General features: G+C 40.2%; 1 protein-coding gene across 1 annotated transcript; it reads right to left on the minus strand.

Annotated features, from left to right (window-relative positions):
• Positions 1-636: 636 nt before the first annotated feature.
• On the minus strand, positions 637-10922 carry dkk3b (dickkopf WNT signaling pathway inhibitor 3b). Its single transcript, XM_079346552.1, has 7 exons — positions 10523-10922; positions 9060-9185; positions 8827-8907; positions 5621-5713; positions 2163-2307; positions 993-1143; positions 637-886 (listed from the first exon to the last, which is right to left on the minus strand). The coding sequence occupies exons 1-7, from the start codon at positions 10715-10717 to the stop codon at positions 862-864; spliced, it is 816 nt and encodes a 271-aa protein (XP_079202678.1). The 5' UTR covers positions 10718-10922; the 3' UTR covers positions 637-861.
• Between the last annotated feature and the right edge of the window lie 9281 nt (positions 10923-20203).

Consider the following 20203-nt stretch of genomic DNA (forward strand, 5'->3'; position numbering starts at 1 on the left):
TTCCAGCCTTTCAGTTAAAGTGGGGTGTGTGGCTCGTGTGTGTAACAGGGACCAAAGAGAAGATCATGAGAGCAAACACTGAAAATGTAGCCTAAGGTTATGATTGAACAAGAAGCCAAACGCTGCCTAAAACGTTTGTGGCAATCCATTAGAGAATACAAGTTGTCAAATATTTAAAAATATATGCATACATATATGCATATATGCAAACGTTTTAGGCACAGTAGTCATGTGTAAATCATAATCTTTCTGTTGGCTACTACTTTGTCAACATGAATTGCTGATCTTTCATGCCAATAAAGCTTATTTGAATTGAATGGAGAGAGAGAGAGAGAGGAGCAGGGAACTCTCTTTTTGCTGATAATATCTTTCAGCTTCATCCATAAGGGCATTGAGAGTATTTCTCAGGTTACCATTTGTGAGACAGAAACAAAAAAGACAATGTTTGCCCTCTTGTGGCCATTTTTGTATTTTTGATTTTTGATTTACTCAGAAAATAAAAATAGAATCCATCCATGTCTGCATTCATTATTTTCATCCTGTCATGGGGAGGCAGAGATGTACCCTGGACTGGTTCCCAATCAAAGGTCTCATATTAAACATTTGTATTCAAGAATATTGATTTTCTTGATATTCAGTCACAACTAAAAACATGTCTTTTAATGGCGAAATGATATAAAGTACACATATTGTAAGGCATAAATAGTACAGTGCAAGTCCAGCCAAGAAACAACATTTTGTTCTTTAATAAAATGATGACAAGCAGGTGGGCTGCTCTTTGGTTAATGCACAGTAAGGATGTTAGTGCAGTTCATGATAGGGGATATGTATAACTTCCTCATGCCCTCTTCATCTCCAGTACTACTCTCCACAAACAGATTGGCGCCTGTAGAAGGATAAAAAGAGTTTTTAGATGTACAGCATCTTTGTAAATGATTCATTTTCAGAGAGAATTTAATTTATTTGAATGGTTATACTATGTTTGCTCTTACCCACGAGGTTGACACTTGAGATTGTCAGCACAGGAGCAGTGGTCACTCGGACCTTCCTGGTCCCAGGCCAGCATGTCCATCAGCAGGTTGGGGTTGCTCAGACAATGTTCCCCTTTCTGTGGTTTGGGATTACACACTGGAAACAAAAGCTCTGAAGGAGCAAGAGAGAGAAAAGTCAGGAAGGTCAAAATCTTCCTTTAATTTTCTTTTTTAAATTCAGCCTCTGCCAATATTTGTCATGGTTTGGTTTTGTTTATGTTGTATTTCAGTGTTTTGAGTTCTATTTTATTTATTCTCTAGTGTTGCCTCGTGTCTTTCTTAGTTCAGTCTTTCGCGTTTCCTGTTTTAAGTTGTAGTTCTGGTCGTCAGTGTTGTCTGGTTTCCGGTCTCTCTGTGTTTCCCTCCTGTCTTGATTACCCTGATTATCCTCACCTGTCTCATTGGTCTCACCTGTATTTGATCACCCTGTGTTTGATTACCCCTGTGTCTATTTAGCCTCTGTGTTCTTTGCCTGGTGTTGTCTGTTCATTGTCTTTTGCCTAATGTACCCTGCTGTAGGATTATTTGGATGTTCCCTGTTCCTCGTTTTTGGTTTAAGTTTTTGAGTAGGTTTTGGGTTTTTTTGCTTTTTGTTTAAAACATTTTTTTTGAAAGTTTTTTCTGCACATGGGTCCTTTTGATTATTAGTCCGAGTGTTTTTTTTCTATTAGCCTCTTGTGAATGACTTCTGCCTAACTTTTTGACCCTGCTTCTTGCCTGCTCCTCTGGATTTGTAATTTTGTACCAAGACTCAGTATAAATAAAGGACTGTCTTTTAATCACTACCTCAGAGTCTGCGTTGCTTCGATAAGTTATTTGTCATTGTGTCAACACCTAGACCCTGGCAGCAGTTTCAAGCTATTAAAAGTGACACTATGGGAATAGTCAGTGTTGTTGCTAATGAGCCCTTAGGCCTTCGTAGATCATGTAAAAGCATTGGTGTTAGTTTCAGGTCAGTTTTGTCACTAGCTAAGAACTCCTCACACAAGTATGTGAGTAACAACATTATATAGTAGTACAGTTTCAGTTTTGTTATAAATGTGAGAAACCATTGAGCCACAACTGACATGTGGTCCATAAACACCATTTGAAGTGTGTTATATTCAGATGACAGTTAATTTTTAAGCTTACCTCTTTGAAAGGCACAGCAGAGGTCTGGCCTGCAGTCACTCTGACCCTGACAAATAGTTCCCTCTGTTCCTTGGGTGGCATTAACTGTACACTGGCCCCACACACACATCTGCTCTGAGCAGCACTCCTCATCTTTAGTGCAGGGCTGGGGGGGAGGGGGGAACGTTCAGATAAGCAAACATATGTAAAACATACATAGCCTGTGTCTGCATTCATGTAAACTTTGTATTATCGTTGTGATATGGATCTAAGTAGATCGAGTAAAAAAAAGAGATAGTGCTCATATTTGTACATTAATCAGATGTTCAATATTAATATAAAAAATAATTTGTACTTTATTACTCCCACAAGGGGAAATTCTGTTTACACTCTGTTTAATGGACATGAACACACATAGACCGAAATACACACTTGTGCACAAACAAGATCCTCAGGTTCAATGGCAGGTTATAATTTTGTGGGATTTTGTAGGGGATTTATTAAACTATACATTTTTGGAAAGGTTATGGTATAAGGAGTCAGAAAATCAATGTTTGCATTTGCCCAGATGTCTATGTGGTGGCCATCTTGGATTTTTAAAAATGGCCGCCATGAAACTGTAATTTGTAATATCTCAGCTTCTGAATAAGCTGTTGTTGTTGATTTTAACTGCTAAACCCACATTTTCAAGGTCAGAGAATCCAATGGTGCTAGTTAGAAAGCTACACAACTTTGCCATGTTAACCCATAGATGCATTAGTAGGTCTATGCATTAGTAGGACCTGGTGTAGTAGTTTTCTTGCAATATGATTAGAATGAAAAGTTGTTCACATTTAATATTTCATGTTCCTCAAAAAACACGTCTTTTTTCATCATCCCATAGAAATACATCAGTTTTTTCTTTGAGTTTAAAATTAGCTAATGTAAAACTTGGATGTTTTGGAACTATCAACATGCACATTTAGACCACAGTATGATTAAGCAACCTTTTTAATTAGACAGTTTGCATCACTGCTTAGGAATCATCATCATTCTGGCACTTGCAGCTACACTGACACATGATTGTACAGGTTAAATCCTAAACTCCGCAGATTTACTCTTGAATTGGACCAACTCAAGGGAGGCTTTTGGGGCTTGGAGGACCTCTGTGGTCACTGATTTCAGCATGCCATCCGAGTGTTTGAAGTATCCGTTTTGCAGAGGATCCAGCTGTGGATCCTGCAGAGCAATGGCTTTCTGTACCCATACTCTTGTTTGGACATGGACTCTCAAGTTGCCGCTTCAGAGCTCCAAGTTTTGGCGGGTGCTTGTCACTTTCTGCCCTATGTTTGCAGAAGAAGTGCCATCATAGTTTAGGGATTGCCTTGATGTAGATCCGCTTGGGTTAGTAAACTGCACATATAAAGGATTTTAGAGCTAACAGCGCCAGAAGCCATAGCTACTAGTGACATGCATTAATGAAGCGGTCTCAGAGTAAGGGGGCTGCCAACAGCGAGCGCTCCAGAGCAGTTTTGGGGTTCAGTGCCTTGCTCAAGGAAGTGGACTGGCACCTTTCCAGCTACCAAACACATTGCTGGACTTGGTCCATGCCAAGACTTGAACTGGCGACCCTACAGTTCCCAACCCAAGTCCCTACAGACTGGGCTATTGTCGCCCCCGAGTGATTGAGGGTCACTCAATTAATGTATATGATGTCTTGCATTTTTCGAGTCCCTTTTTCATGACTCACCACAGCACTGTCTGTTTTAAAACACTGCTGTACCAAACTTGTGTGCATTAACCAAAAAAAGGTACCATTTTGACAAGGTGCTAATGATTTATGTGCATGAAAATACAAATGTCATGGAATTTAGACACCAAGGACAGCTGGGAGAATCAATGGCTCCTCTTGATATCTGCAAGGATGTCTGGAGAGAGTTGTTGTTCGTTCCAGGGTTCTTGACATCATAGTTTAGTCTCGGTAAGTCAATGTGGCACAGTGTCGGCTCCAGCCTAAGTTTGGTGGGGGGGCATTAAGACTGCTCTGCGGAGCAAAGTTTGCGCACGCTTACGCGCCTGCACGCACGCGCCTGCACGCACACCTTTGTGGATGTAGCCAACCCTAGGCTCGCTTGCCACGTGGCAGCATGATCATTCCTTGGACCTTCAACTTCACGTTGCTCTTCATCAACTAGGCTATTGTGCACATCTAGCCTGTGGACTGGCGCTAGCTAGTGATTGGCACCTGTAATTGGTGGACGTTTGATGACATCATAAGCCAAACCAGAATTGATTGAGAAAATATCAATCTCTTTGTAAAATTGCCGTCAATTTTGAGTGAATAGTGAGCTACTCATGCAAAACACAATCTAATGCGACATTTGACAGCTGTGAATGAGCATAAAATCATATTGATTTTTTAGTTATTTTTCCATATCGTGATTGAGAAGACAATGTCAATGTCACTATATATACTGCCTTGGATACTTGGAGATATATTGACTATTGGGGGTTCCCTAGCAAAAAACAAGATCACAAATCTTGGGGCGATGTGTTTTGGGGGGGGGCTGGGTAACTGCTAGGGGGGGCACGGCCTGCAAATGCCCCCCCATCGCGTTGACACTGATGCGGCTTGACCCTGATAATGGTAAAGTGTTTTGAATAAATACAGAGCCTTTGGAAGTGTCTGGCAGTTATGTTTGAGCATGACACTGAACCACAAGTGTGATATTGAATCATGTCTCCTGCAGGATTCATTTGATGTATAAACGTTCAACGTGAGCCATCTGAGTCTAAGAAGTCTTATTGTGTGGAGTCAACTCTTGATAATTTCCTCGACACAAATATTGTTTATAATCCATTTGAAGTCTTGTATAACATGAAACCTGAAACGAATATGTTATCTCACTGCTTTTAAATTTGTTTGAAGGTAAAGCCTTGTATTTTTACACTTAACAAATTGCACATTAAGGCTGCAATAATCATCTAATAGTTGCAAAAATAAACAGATGAAGCTATATCCATTCATGTGAGGCACATTTTTGGTCAACTGATGAATTGAAACCATTTTTAATACAGTTCAACCTCATATAATGTTAAAAGGAATTCTACTATACATAATCGGTTGCATTCACACACAAGCTCAAAGTTAACATTGAAATTTTACCAGGGTGCTGGTAGTGAAAGTTTTTGTGTGTTTGTGGTGCTTGTGTTTTGAAGTACAGCGCGTCCTGAATATTTGTGTGTGTGAGTAAATCCACCTGCTGTATACACCACACTGTATGCGCCTGCACCCTCTTACTAAGAATGAGGTTAACGGGAACCAAACGCTTTGGGAAAAGATCCTCAGGCTTAAGGAAACTGCAGAATGGCATAAGTCAATAAGGGTTCGTTACTGCCAAATTTCTAATACACAAATGTTTTGTGAAAAAGATGCACCAGGGCAGGTTTAAAGAACCAACAACGGAACCCACAAAGTACAACACTGACTCAATCCTCACCATATCTGTCGGTATGCAGGGGAGGCACTTGGAGTTCTCTATCTCATACAGGCAGTATTTCAGATCCCCACAGTCCTCATTCACCATGCATTCCTGGATTGAGAGATAACACGGCTTACACAATGTATCTTCAGGGAAAGAAACGTTCAAAAATATTTTACAATGCACATCGAACAATTGTGTCAAAGAATGTTGATCAGGTTTAATGTTCACACGATCTGCTTTCAATCCTCAGCTTGCTTTGTTGTGTTGTACAGAGACATAACCTTATAGAAAACATGTTATCCCATCAAAAAGCAGACAACCAAACGCGGTGGTGTACGTATTAGTAAAAGTTATTCAGTGTCCTTTTTAGTTTCATATGATTCAGGGTTTAAAAGAATGTTTCTTTCCACCAAAGCCCATCTCCATGGAAACCATCTGATAGACGTCTGCAACATCTCAGTTGTACAAAGGGGGCTTCACCTCATAATAACTGCATGCAACAAATGGTTGAGTGTATGCTGGGAGCACTTTTGAAAGAATTTTACCATTTGATGTTTTTTTCCTCTTGTACCAAAACTTTGCTGGGATTTGCTTTGAAAGTGATTTAGATATTTGAGATTTAGTTTGAGTGGTTCTCAGTGGCCAGAGGAAACGCTGCCTGCCAAAAGCGACAGCCGACTGTGAACTCTCCATTTCATTTTTCAAAAGTCTCTCCCTTTCTTTGTACATTCCCTTTGGATAATCAGTGCTGAAGCAGAGCCAAGTGCCTGCAACAGCTTCCAGCATTAAGGCTGACTAGACTTTGTCAAAGAAAGAGACAGCAAGATCCACAAGCTATTGGTTTTTAAAACCATAATTTAAAACTCATAATAAAGACATAGGCATGTACAAATATCAAAATATAATGTGCATAAATATTTCCTTTATGAATCTTTTAAAAAGCATGCTGACTATGTAAGTATGCAACTCAGCTATTGAAATGTTGCTTTCTACTGTTAAGAGTTTATTTTCCACCACAGTCAAGGTCAAGATGCCTTTGATGGCATGAATATCATAACTTGTTTATACTTTATTAATCCTACAAGAGAAAAATTCGGTTTACACTCTGTTTATTATTAAATGGAAACGTATTTAAAAAAATACACACTTGTGCCCAAACAGGTGACGTGCATTAATGGAGAGATCTCAGAGTGAGAAGGCTGCCCACAACAAGTGCTCCAGAGCAGTTTGAAGTTCAGGGCCTTCCTCAATGGAAACTTGACAGTGCTCAGAAGGTGGACTGCCACCTCTCCAGCTACCAAACCAATTTTCGGACTTGGTCCGTGTCGGGACTTGAACCAGCAACCAGAAGTGCTCTTAATCAATGCACCAAACCCCCATCAGCCCCCTCACTTTTACATCTCTCTACAAATGCATGACATAACAAGGAATAGCTAACACATGGCTTAAAAAAGACGAGATCAGACCATCCACTGTATCACACACATAAGTCATTATTATTATTCGTTGATAATTAATTAAAAAACACTACAGTCTGGATTCAGAGGCGCTGCTTGTCATCAGGCAATTGCTTGGGGCCCCCAGTAGGAGGCCCCTGTGCACTCAGAAACTTAAATCAAAGCAGTGGCCCAAAATATAACAATGTTGCATTGACAGTAGGAAACCTCCCCATTGGGTCCCATCTGACAGCACTTACTGTCATTACTCTGCTGAGTGTTGCATTGTTGCAGTGAAAACCAAAGTTTGTTAATGAAAGTAAGAAAAATGTAGAGGAATTATACCCCTTTAGGAGGAAGAAGAGGACGAGGAGTAAGCATTGGGACAAAGGCTGACATGATGGGGATGAGTGCTACTTTTAGGGGCCCCTGTCAAGATTCACCCTATTTTTCATAAATAATGACGAAATGTGTTAAAAAAAAGAGTAATGTTGAAGGCTTACATGCAGTGTGAGATACATTTCAAGGTTTACATCAGTAGCTGATCGGGTATTAAAAGATGCATGATCCATGGCTCAGGCTCAAACACCTCAAGAAGCCTTTGGTTTTACGATAGGTGTAGTTGAGAGTTTATTTATTATTTGATGACTTGAATTCATTGATCTTTGTCATTAATCGTGTTGTAATTTGTAAAAATGCATGCATTCAAGAGATTAATCATCAAAAATCTTATTGGGACAACAGTCCTTACAGCATACAGACACTGAATAAGCCTTTACATTTCTACCATACATATCTCAGTTTTATACTCTGAGTCTTCGACAAACTAAAAGGATACCTTTTTTTCTCTGGGTGTCTTTTATAAAGAGCTGAATCAATCAAATAAACTGCATTCTATCGTCCTTGTTTAAAATCAAGTTTAAACCATAGAGGGGAAAACGTCTACACAGTTAGTCTTTTTGGGTGGGAAGGAGACTGGCCTGGCTTGTAGGGTTTTTTGCTTCCCTGGTATTTTTTTTTCCAGCAGCAGCCTCCATTAACATAACCACCTTCTGTACGGCTGCCAGGAAAGCAAGAGATCAGAAGCACTGTTGTGAAGTAAAATGGCTAAAGAGTCGGCAAGCAGCAAGCACTGCCTCAACGAAAGCTGGACTCCTGTTGGTTAAAACTGTATATATATAAACTAGATGTGTTTGCTGGAGGATCTTATTCTTTATCAAAACAAGTTGAGACAATACAGCCACAGTTTCAGAAAGCTCGGCACCAATTTGTTTCTTCATACAGACATCATCATCATTACAATAATGAGGGAACATGTCAAGACGGAAACATTTAATCATACCCCATACTTTAAAACTGTAAAAAATGTATAAATGTAAAAAAAAAAAGAAAAAAAAAAAGTAAACAATGACTGATGCTGACTTGAATGTGGGAAACGTGATGAAGATTCTCTCCTTTTGTTTGCATCATCACCACTAAAAGAAAAACAAAACTGGGTGGTTGGATTTTATTTTATGACCTGAAAACCAAACGCATATTTCCAGACTCATGAGACAACAGGCTAATAGCTTGAAAAGTGCACACTATACTTCAGAGAATATACTTGGTCAAAAAGCCTGTTCCATTAAGAACCACATCTTGATAAGCTGTTTTGTGTATTTATACTCATTTCAGCAGCATCAGGATGGAGCGAAAGCAATCAACAGGAAACACATGGCAGAATGCTTTAGGCCCATAGTTCTCTAATTATTCACCCAGAGCAGACAGGGAGAGAAACAGACTCACGTGATCCACTGTGTTCCACTGGCCAGACAGCTCCATGTGGCTGTGTGAGAGATGACTCACTCCTGTGTCATTATTGGTTTCCTTTAAATGAAAAAAGAAACAAGCTTCTATCACACTTCAGACATGCAAAAAAAAAAAAAGGTATATTGTTTTTTTTATCTGCATCTTTTAAAGTTAAACATATTTTGTCTCACATAACACATTTTTCCATACTGTTGAAAGCTGACTCCTACCTTATCAACTCTATCCAGGACCTGAACCACTCTGTCTCCATCCTTTGTGGTCCTGCTTGTCTGATTGTGGAAGTTAGGAATCAGATCCAGCGATGTTAGAGAGGATTTTGCACTCTCAGTAGTTATCTGATGGATTAAATGTCAGGATTCATGTGGATTCATTTATTACTCTTTAAGACATAAACACATCTGACATTTCAAGTCAACACAACAGAATGGCATGGTTTGGATTGTTTTAGCAGCCTCCAATATGAAGGACAGGGAGGGAGAGATCTCTGTTGATCATCATCACAATGCTGGCCTATGGAGCTGTTCAAACACATCTAAATGTCAACATTTATTTCCATCTCTGAGGGTTGCACAGACAGCTGAGTCATTCCCTTCCTCCTGGACATATGTTGAAGTTCATCTTTATTTTTTTGTCTTGATGCTCTTTTTCTTTATTTTTGATCACTTCAATACTATTATCATAATGGGGTCTCTTATTGTCGTCATAATGTTCTTGCAAATTTTGTAAGAATGTATTTGTCTAAAATTGCTGCAACAACCAGGCCAGTAAAATAGTCTGGGACTTTAATTTGGATGTGCTTATTTGTAAAGTTTATGGTATTTATGACTTTAGAATATAAGATTTATAATGTGGAATAATTGACCCATAACAATATAAATATCCTGAGTTTGGGTTCAATAGGCCTATATAGCCCAACCACCTGGGTTTAACAGTTCACACTCCATGCTGGATTTCACTATGGATTTAAGCATCTTGTCTCTGCTATAATTGGTCATAATTTAGTTTAATTTAAGTAGTTTTAATTTAATTTTAATTTAGTTTTAATTTAATTTTAATTTTAAATAAGAACGACACAGTTTGAGTTGTTTAACCCAGCATTTAGAGTCTGGAAACTCTGGCGAGTTTGTTGATTTACAGCCTGATCGAGGATTATCTCCATTTGAAATAAAGAGAAAGCTTCACATAATTAAAAAGTAATAATGACAGTTAAATCAGTGAGACTCACTGTTAAACATTATAAATTCCAATCGAGAGACCTGATGCCTTCCAGTCTAACTTCTACCAGAAATAGGTTGTGTTTAAGTTTCTCTTTCACAATCAGTATAGTGTTATTCAGTTAGACCTTTGTTGACTGAATTGATAAGATACAGACTTTAGCATTTACTAAGTTAAGTTTGATTCCGACATGCTGTGGATCAGACATTATGCATACATGGAAACTATGCGTAATGTTTCAAATACCGCATCCTGGTGGTCGAATGTAAACTGACTGCCAAATATTTAAGCGTGACTTACACTGATGTGACTTAACGATCTAACACTGTTATAATAGACCAGCTATAGGCTAGCCTATGACGCAACAATATGCAACTGTAACTGTAGTAATGTGTCACTCTCTCCATTGCCATAGACAACACAGCCCTTGTATGGATGAATAAAAGATGACGCAGACCTGGTCCACAGCCTCCTCCAGTATGTGCTGAGTGTCCTCCATCAGCTCCTCCACCTCTCGGAACATGTCGTTGAGACTGACCGGGTTCCTCTCCAGTGCGTCCCGCAGGACCACAGTCCCGCTTCGCGCTGAGCCTCCGGCCACCCACAACAAGCTTAAACTCAGAGACACCAACAGAAACATGATACCGGACATTTTTCCTCTGTCTTCCTTGTCCTAGACGCTGCTGTCTGCCCTGTACACTGAACAGCAGAGTAGTGTGACGCACGGAGGGCGCACAGCCGCACACAGCTGGATCCGTTTTATTTGGAAAGTCTGAGGAGTGCTGCTGACTGGGTTATAAACCAGAACGAATCATGTTTAATGGTGTGGAAAAGGTTCAAATTGCATTTACTGAAGTCATATGTAGATCAGATGGCTGGTTATAATGATGTCAAAAACGTGCTTACTGTAGCCTACGAAAATGTATAGAATGGTTACAAATAAAAGATCAAAAGCTGGTGGCAGACGTTCTCCAGATGTGATCTATTCAGGGAAGTTCACCCTATACACACTAAGTAGAGACATCAAACACGCAAGTGGAGCAGGCAGGAAGTAGTACACTGAGGTTTAAAGTTACATTAAGAGGTTAAGCACATGAGGCCATTATGAAGACAGCAGAGATGTTTTATTTGATATGCTGCACGCACCAAAGGCTATAACTCTGCTTTGATTAAGGAAAGGAATTGATTGATTTGATGAAAATATATGTCGATTAATTTGTGGGACTGTCTGGCTTGGTTATTTTTTTATTATCATTGTGATAATTGAACAAGTACAAAACAAAAATGTGCACATAGACAAAAAAAACAATTAAAAATACGCAAAACACTAACAAAGACAAATACAGTTAAAGTAGATGTAAAAGTCAAGTAATAAGTTGATGTAGTGTAAAGGAAATGTATGAATGTGTGTGGCAGTGTAATGCATCAAAGTTAGCAGTTGAGCGGAAAGCAAGAGAATAAACAACTGCAAAATAATAATAAAAAAATAATGAAAAGAGTTAATACTAATAATAAATAAAAAAAAGATACATGATAATGACGATGCCTATTGGAAATGATACCACAGTTTTCATAGAAATTGATTGGGGTAAATAAAATACTAATAACATTAACAAGAATATAATGAAAACAATGGTAGCATGGGTTGTATAATATCTAGTAAGTTGGATGGCTATACAAAGAGGGCAGGGAATGTGTTTTGAGGGGTACAGATGTATAATATGTCTGAAGTAAAGAAGGAAGGAAAACACAAATAAGAAAAATACTATGTGGAGAATAAGGGGTGGAGTGTGGATATTACTTATGGACTGGTGGATGTGACTTTAGTTTGAGGTAAGAGTTTTCTGAGATTTTGGTGACTTGTCAATGGATTCCAGGCTGATAAATTGTTCTTTTTGCTAGCTATGATTATTTCTGTTGCGTTATGGTTTTCAGAATTGGACCCAAATGCACGACACAGAAACAGAGCAAGCAGTCTTAACAATAGTTTAATATAACAAGGGGTAGTGACACTAGTGACAAAGATGAGCGAGAGTCCAAGGTCATACGTGAGCGGTGCAACAATAATCCAGGTGACGATCCCAAAAACCCAATTCCAGCACGCGTGAGGTGAATCCAAACAGACGAACAGTGGACGAGCAGACGACAGGATACAGGAGCCAGGTAAGTCTTGACGAAGAGAAAAACACGGAGAGGGGAAAAGAAAACACAGGAGGAGCAGACAGACGGAGAAAACAGACATGTGGGAAGCACTAAAACCCCAGATCATGACAGTAGCCCCCCCCCCATGACCGCCTCCTGGCGGTATACCAGGGTTGGCCCGATAAAAGTCTCGAATCACTGAGTGATCTAAAATCAGAGATCTGGAAATCCAGCTTCACTCCTCCTCCTCCTGTGGACCTCTATCAGAGACAACGTCAGAGGGAATAGCATGCAACCTAAAGACGTGAACTGTGAGCAGTTCAGCGGTCTCGGAAGCAGAGGGCAACTTGGGTAAGGCAACAAAAAACAATGGTTAAAATAACAGTATTACCTTCAGAGACAGGTAACCCAGTAATGAAGTCCAGAGCAATATGAGACCACGGCCAGCCAGGCACTGGGAGAGGATGAAGAAGACCTGCTGGTGGACGATGAGATGCCTTGCTCCGGGCACAGATGGAACAGGCTAACACAAACTCATTTATGTCTTTGTTCATCGACGGCCACTAGAAGTGTCTCCTGATGAGGTCAGTAGTCCTAGAAACCCCAGGATGACAGGCGATCTTTGACGAGTGTCCCCACTGAAGAACCTGTGAACGGACTTGATCAAGCAGTTATTAGGACCCCCTTCAGGAATGGGGTGGGACCTCTGAGCATTGTGGACCACTGACTCGATTTCCCACGTCACAGAGGCCACCAGGCATGACGAGGGTAAAATCGTGTCATTTGAGCTCGGAGTCTCCTTGTCCTTAGAAAATTGTCTCGAGAGAGCATCCGGTTTAATGTTTTAGCTTCCAGGTCTGTAAGTGACCGTGAATTGTCTTTTGGCAGTCTGAATGTAGGACAAGTTTTTATGGTCTGACCATACAACATATGGTGTCTCTAACCAGTGCCTCCACTCCTCCAGTGCTAGCTTCACAGCTACTAGCTCCCGATTTCCAACGTCATAATTGCGTTCAGCAGGTGACAGTTTGCGTGAAAAGAAGGCACACAGAAGTTTTTGGTCACTAGAAGACCTTTGTGACAACACTGCCCCCACACCAATGTCCGAAGCGTCCACTTCCACAATGAATTGTCTCTTAACATCCGGTTGCACCAGAATAGGCGCGGACGAAAACCTAGTCTTGAGGTCCAAGACTAGCTGCAGGAGACCAAAAAAAAGGCACAGTGAGAGAGGCGAGTTGGGTTAGAGGTGCTACAACCTGACTGTAGTTACAGATGAATCTCCGATAGAAGTTGGCGAAGCCCAGGAATCTCTGTGGTTGTTTGCGAGAAGTTGTGTCCCACTCCATAACCGCCTCGATCTTAGCAGGATCCGGTCTCACCTGCCCGCTCTCCAGGATGTATCCCAGAAACGAGACCGAAGATGTGTGAAATTCACATTTTTCAGCTTTCAAAAAAAGTCTGTTCATTAATAGTCTCTGCAGAACCTTCTGCACATGCACTACATGTTCTTCTAGCGGGCGAGAAAAAATCTAAATGTCGTCCAAGTAGACAAACACAGAGTGATTCAGAAAGTCCCTGAGAATGTCACTGATTAGTGCTTGAAAAACAGCAGGGGCATTAGTTAACCCAAACGGCATGACCAGTTACTCGAAATGACCCAGAGGAGAGTTAAACGCTGTTTTCCACTCATCCCCTTCCTTGATGCGGACGAGATAGTAGGCGTTGTGGAGGTCGAGTTTTGTGAAGATGGTGGCGCCCTGAAGAGGTTCGAAGGCGAAACTGATAAGGGGTAACAGGTACTTGTTTTTAACTGTGATGTTATTGAGGCCTCTGTAATCAATGCATGGCCGGAGGGATTTATCCTTTTTATCGACGAAAAAAAACCCTGCAGCGAGTGGAGAGGACGAAGGGCGAATAAAACCTGAGTTGAGGGACTCCGTGATGTAACCCTCCATTGCCTCTCTCTCGGGAGCTGACAGGTTGGAAAGGCGACTGGTCGGAAACGGGGCACCCGGGAGTAAATCAATGGCGTCAATCATAAGGTCTGTGAGGAGGGAGCGTGAGAGCCTTCTCTTTACTAAAAACTGGGGGCGTCGTCAGGTCATTTTTACCGGGGCTCGAGTCAGAATTGGTTCTCTGTTAGGTCTGTGTGTCCGTGTGCGTGCAAGGTCTGATTGTCAGTGCTGAGTGATTAACGTTACGTCAGCGTATCAGACGGTGACTCAAATTTCAGCGGGAGATGGTGGTAATATTTACAAGCTTTGGAGATGGCAGACAGGGGACAAGCAAAACAGTTATCTTTTAGGATTTTTCCAAAAGAGACGAAACGGTAAGCAAAAGCTGTGAGCCTGTGTGGTAACGTCTCAGTGCTGATTAAACCCTGTTGATTTATATTAAGAATCATATTCGACTGTCAGTCTTAATAAGGATTTGAATGGAGGTGCTTTTAAGCTAAAGGTCGTCTGATCCAACAGAAATCTTGCTGCAACTGGTGAGCATGCTAGTTCAACCGATTTGGACAGTTGATTAAGCGATGTCCATCCTCGCAACAATAAATACAGAGTCTCAGCTAGAAACGGCTACTTCTTTCGGCAGGAGTTAACCGACTACATCCCAACTACATAGGGACCTCAGGTTGGACTTCAGACCGTGGTATGTCTTTTTGAGCCAAGCTAGTGACGAAAGAACCAACCTGTTTTAACAAGGTTTCACAAAGTTCCTTACGTCCTCTTTCCCGAAAGCGGTTGTCAATTTTGATAGCAAGCGTGATGAGCTCCTGTAAACTACCCATTTCCGGACAACCCACCATGCTATCCTAAACCACCCACGTTTAACCCTTTAAAGAAAATGCCTTGTAAGGCCCGATCGTCCCAGCCTAGCTCAGCCGCTGACGTGCGGGAGTCAATGGAGTACTCGGCCACACTATAGGAATTTTGACAAAGACTGAGTAGCTGGTTGCCTGTATCTTTGCTGGCCACGGGGTGATCGAACACGGAGATCATGTCCTCAGAAAAACGCCTGTATTCAACGTGGCTGGCGAGAGGGTTGTGCCAAAAAGCTGTTCCCCAAGCTCTCGCTCTGCCTGAAAGCAACCCCAAAACATACGCTATTTTAGAGCGGTCACTAGTCATATGTGAGCGAATGTGTCTCGAAAATGAGCGAGCATTGAAATAAAAAGGATTTACAATCCCCTTGTATCTTTCAGGGGCCGGAACAAACGGAGCAACGGAGCTAACGTTAGCATCTGATTCCTGGTCGGCTGGGTCCATTGTGGCCAGATTATTCTGTGGTTTTCAGAATTGGACCCAAATGCACGACACAGAAACAGAGCAAGCAGTCTTAACAATAGTTTAATATAACAAGGGGTAGTGACACTAGTGACAAAGATGAGCGAGAGTCCAAGCTCAAAAGTGAGCGGTGCAACAATAATCCAGGTGATGATCCCAAAAACCCAATTCCAGCATGCGTGAGGTGAATGCACGCAGACGAACAGTGGATGAGCAGACGACAGGATACAAGAGCACAGGTAAGTCTTGACAAGGAGCTGACGAGGGGAAAAACACAGAGAGGGTAAGTACAAGGAGACCACCGAGAACATCCAGAATACAAAAACTGGAGAGCCTGATTTGAGGTACGATACCACGAGGTGAAGACAATAATCCGGCGCCAACTGCATGGAGAGAGCCGGCTTAAGTAGTGGAGCTGATGATGATCATCCACACCTGTGAGAACACCTGAAACAACTCAAGCTCAGGGGGGGAAGGGAAAACACAGGAGGAGCAGACAGACAGGGAAAACAGACAACAAACACACGTGGGAAGCACAAAAACCCCAGATCATGACATGTTGTGATTTACTATGAGTTAGTTGGTCCAATGGGTTATGTGGCAGGCTCTATTTGATTTCCAGTTCTAATAGATGATTTTCCTGGTGATAGTTAGAGAGATGAGTAGTGGGGTTCTGTGGTTATTTGGGTATGAGATTTGTGTTGTGTCTCCGAGCAGAGAAAGTGATGCTGACGGGGGGGATTTTGCAGCCCAGGATTGAGGAGAGTTCAGTGACTGTGAGCCAAAATAAGTGAACTGTTTGATAGACGCTCTGTGGATGGTTTTGTATTGTATAAGTTTTAGCTTTGTATTGTTGGTCATAAAAAAAGCTGTTATTGATTTGTGTCCAGAAGTCCTGGATTGGGAGGCAGCGTCAGTGTGATGGAGGTTGTTGATGTGGCTATGATTTTATAAAGTTTAGAGAGAATTTTTTAGAGTTACTGATGTTCATGATGTTTTCACTTAGTGGAGAAGTTTGTAGATTGTTATTGATTATATTGATTTGGGATTTAACTATTGATTTTAATTGTTGATACTGTAGGAACTGGTCCCTCCCAACCCCACCTACTTCTGGCTTAAAAAATATTTTTCTAAAATCGAAGAAAAGAACACAATTAAAAATCTTTCAGATGACTTCTTCTTTATCCTCATTAGGCTAAAGAATAAGAATATGGTAAGAGAGCCTAAACAATATGATTGACTGATGTGTTAAAAATAATAGGGATGTGCAGGCTGTTAACACCATATTGTATATATTGTATAACTAATTCATGATTTTAAACCAACGTGGAAATGTAATTGTAGGACATCCTTTAATTTACATGGCACATATCTGATGCAGAGGTGTTAACAATCACTTAAATAAATACAACCATTTGAGCTGCAGTAGTTAAGGAGTTTTCAGGGCTCCATGGTGTCCAATGTTTTCTAACTCAGTTTCAAAGACAGCAACATGTTTCATCATTGAATTTCAACCTGGGAAAAAGGCCTCATTTGAAATATTTGGGGACTGTGGTTAAAAAAGGAATGCTAGGTGTCCTTTAACCTTTGCTGCTACAACAGTGTTATCTGATAATAACATAAAAGTATATACACATAGGACCTTGTTGTATTCGTTAATATTGTTCTCTCAGGCATTTTTACATTGCTATCATTTTCACACATTCACATGAAGTTAAGAAACCACTTGAACATTTAGGGCTATGGGGAGGTTGGTGCCCCAGGCCAGTGGTTACCAAAATGGAACTGGCCCCACTGGGGGTCACCAAGTTTTAGATGATTTAAAATTATTTATTTGACCCATTAATGTAAAATCTAAACAAAACAAGTACTTCAATTGAGTAGTTAAACCCCTATCAGTAAGTGAAATTAAAATTAAATGAATGTGAGAAAATTCTTAGCGTTCACATGACAGTATCAGTAGGTGTCTGCTGCTCTTTATGCATAAAGATGCAAAGTTTTGTGTCTCCGCTCAGTGATACAGTCTGCGCATAGAAATAGCGGTAACTTGTATTAAGCTTCTTGCTTTTCTAACAACGATTTAAAAAATAAAATAATATTACAATTCTAAGGTGTTATATTTATAGTGTTTGTGTGTGTGTGTAATTTACCAGTGTTTGGATAGGTGTGTGTGTGCATGACTGTGCACTTCTTTAGATGCCTTTTCAACCTCTGGGGACAGTGGAGGTCTCCACTCTCTGGCACCCTTATTTTGAGGGTTGTTAGCTGAAAAGTTTGAGAACACGTGCACCAGGCAGCTGCCCACACAGTGTTATAATTGTCGACTTCTAGATGAATACATTGAATCATAACAATATTAAAATGATTATTATGTTTCTACACAATCACTTTGTGGAATGTATAAAAACTTAGACTCTTAATTCTTAATGAATGTAAAATGAACAATCTGTTCTTTCGTAATGTCATAGCAGTCCTTCTCCACCAGATGGCAGAGTCTGGCAGAAAATCTAATCCAAACAATGAATGAAATTTGAGAATGAGATATACAGAAAAAGTGATAATTACCTCAATTTACTTCTGAATTCATCTGTCACAGAGCAGTTAAAAGTCCTTTCACTAGAGCTGATAGTTTGTATGAGGGGAGTGAGCGTTTTAAAATGGATAAATGATGCATCATGGAAGTGCTCATCAGTCACTTTTATCACTTGTATATGTAGCTGTGTTTTGCTTTGTGTGGCTGCAGCCACTATGTGGTTATAATATGTTGTTTTGTCCCATTTCGCTTTACACACACAACAAAATACTGCACGGCAATTGAAGAAAACAAAATGGTTTAGGAGTTAATTAAAGATTCTGGTGTTTATATTTAATACCGTCACTTTTTTTTAGCCCCCTACACTTTTACTGAAATATTTTCCTGCATGTTTTGATAATGTTCCAAAAAATCTGTAAATCTGGAGATTGTTCTCCTTTTGTTTTTAGGGACTCATTAGCTTTAAAGCCCTTCATGGTAAAGACCTCAGTAATATTGGAGTGGAGCAGTTGCATGAGTGTATGTTATCCAACTTCAGATCCTGATGCAGGGTTCTGCTGGCTGTTTCTCGGTCCTATCGAGACTAACGTGGACTGCTGAGAGGTTTTTTTAAAAAAATGTCAAGCAATTTATAGATAAATTGAATAAATTACTGATCAACTAAAGAATATAAAAGTTTACTGTAGGGACTTTGCACTATAGGCCTATCAGAGGTTGCCAGGTCCATTGCAGGTCAACACATTTATTTATAGGCCAAGTCCTGAATAGCTACTGCAAAGGACCTATAGGCTTTTATATGTTGATTATATCATTTTTGTTGTGAAGTTTAGCTTGTTTGCAGTCTTCTTAATCGCCAGATAAGCTGTTTAACAAGGATTTTTGTCCTGAAATATTACATTGACACATTCCCTGGCAGCTTTGCTGTTTGTATGCTCTTTGCCTTAAATGCTTACAGTAAAAAAAAGCCAAATGACAGCCAAACTATTTTTCCGTTTAACGCTCGTATTCCTGTTGGAATGCAATTTCAGAGGTTGTGGAGACGCAGCTTTTCAGATTCTGCACATTTAGTGTCAAGCTATAAAGCATTGCAGGAAATGGAGTAGATTTACTTTCAAAATAAAAGCAGATTTGCCTCGTGTTGACCGTAAATAGCAAGGCATCGTGGAAACGTTTTATTATGTTTAAATATTCCTCTGTCCTTTGGAACAATATGAGAGTAAGCTATGGAGCTGTTTATTTCAAACAAACAAATAGCTATTGCAAACCTATCAACTCGGCTATTTAAATAGGCTACGCCTACACTTTCAGAAAAGCTGACATAAAAAACTGCATTAAAAAAAAAAATCTTTCGTGGACTCCTATCAGCAGGATGTGTTCATTTGTTGCCACTATAACTGAGATAAAATAGCACAGGTCAGGTACTTCTTTTGTCAATGAATTGTAAAGGAGTATTCTTATTCCGCAAGGTAAATATCAACCGGAAATTCGTGCGTCCTGTTGTTGAGCTTGATATTAATCTACAACACACGAGTCGGCACACACACGGCAACTTTCTTGTGAGGAACAGGTCGCTACTTAAAACCAGAGCCCAAGTGCAGACTTAATGTGTGAACCGTGCGGATAGTTTGAGATTTTTCTTTTCGACATACTGTGGATAAAACACGAAGGACTCCAGAGGGACAGCTGTCGAGCTCCCAGGGACTCTGCTGTGTAAGTAGCTGACAGCCGCACTTTTCTCTATCAGCGTGAAAACACAACTGAGCGCTTATCAGGAAGGTTCTTTTGATTATTTATCGTCTTTATTTGAACTCTTTCTTTCATGCTTGTAGTTAGACTTTGCTGCGGCTAAATCATTCAACATTAACTGTAACCAAATAGAGTTAGGCTACAGGTGATTGGACAGACCTGAGGTTTAGCCTCCTTGTTATTTAATTATTATTATTATTTATTTTTTTACAACAAAATGTCAGCATTTAGGAACATTTAGTAAACAGAAGTTAACTTCTCTTGGACTTTTGTTCTTATTTCTTACTTTCAATCTACATTGAAATATTTCGAGGCGCCTGGGCACATACAGGCATTTAAATAACATGTTCTTACCTCTAACCCACAGATATAGCTTAGATAGGCCTAACTAAAGCTTTATATTTGTTGTCAGGTTATAAAGAATATG

This window comes from Symphodus melops, assembly GCF_947650265.1.
Source record: "Symphodus melops genome assembly, chromosome: 6".
Lineage (NCBI taxonomy): Eukaryota > Metazoa > Chordata > Actinopteri > Labriformes > Labridae > Symphodus > Symphodus melops.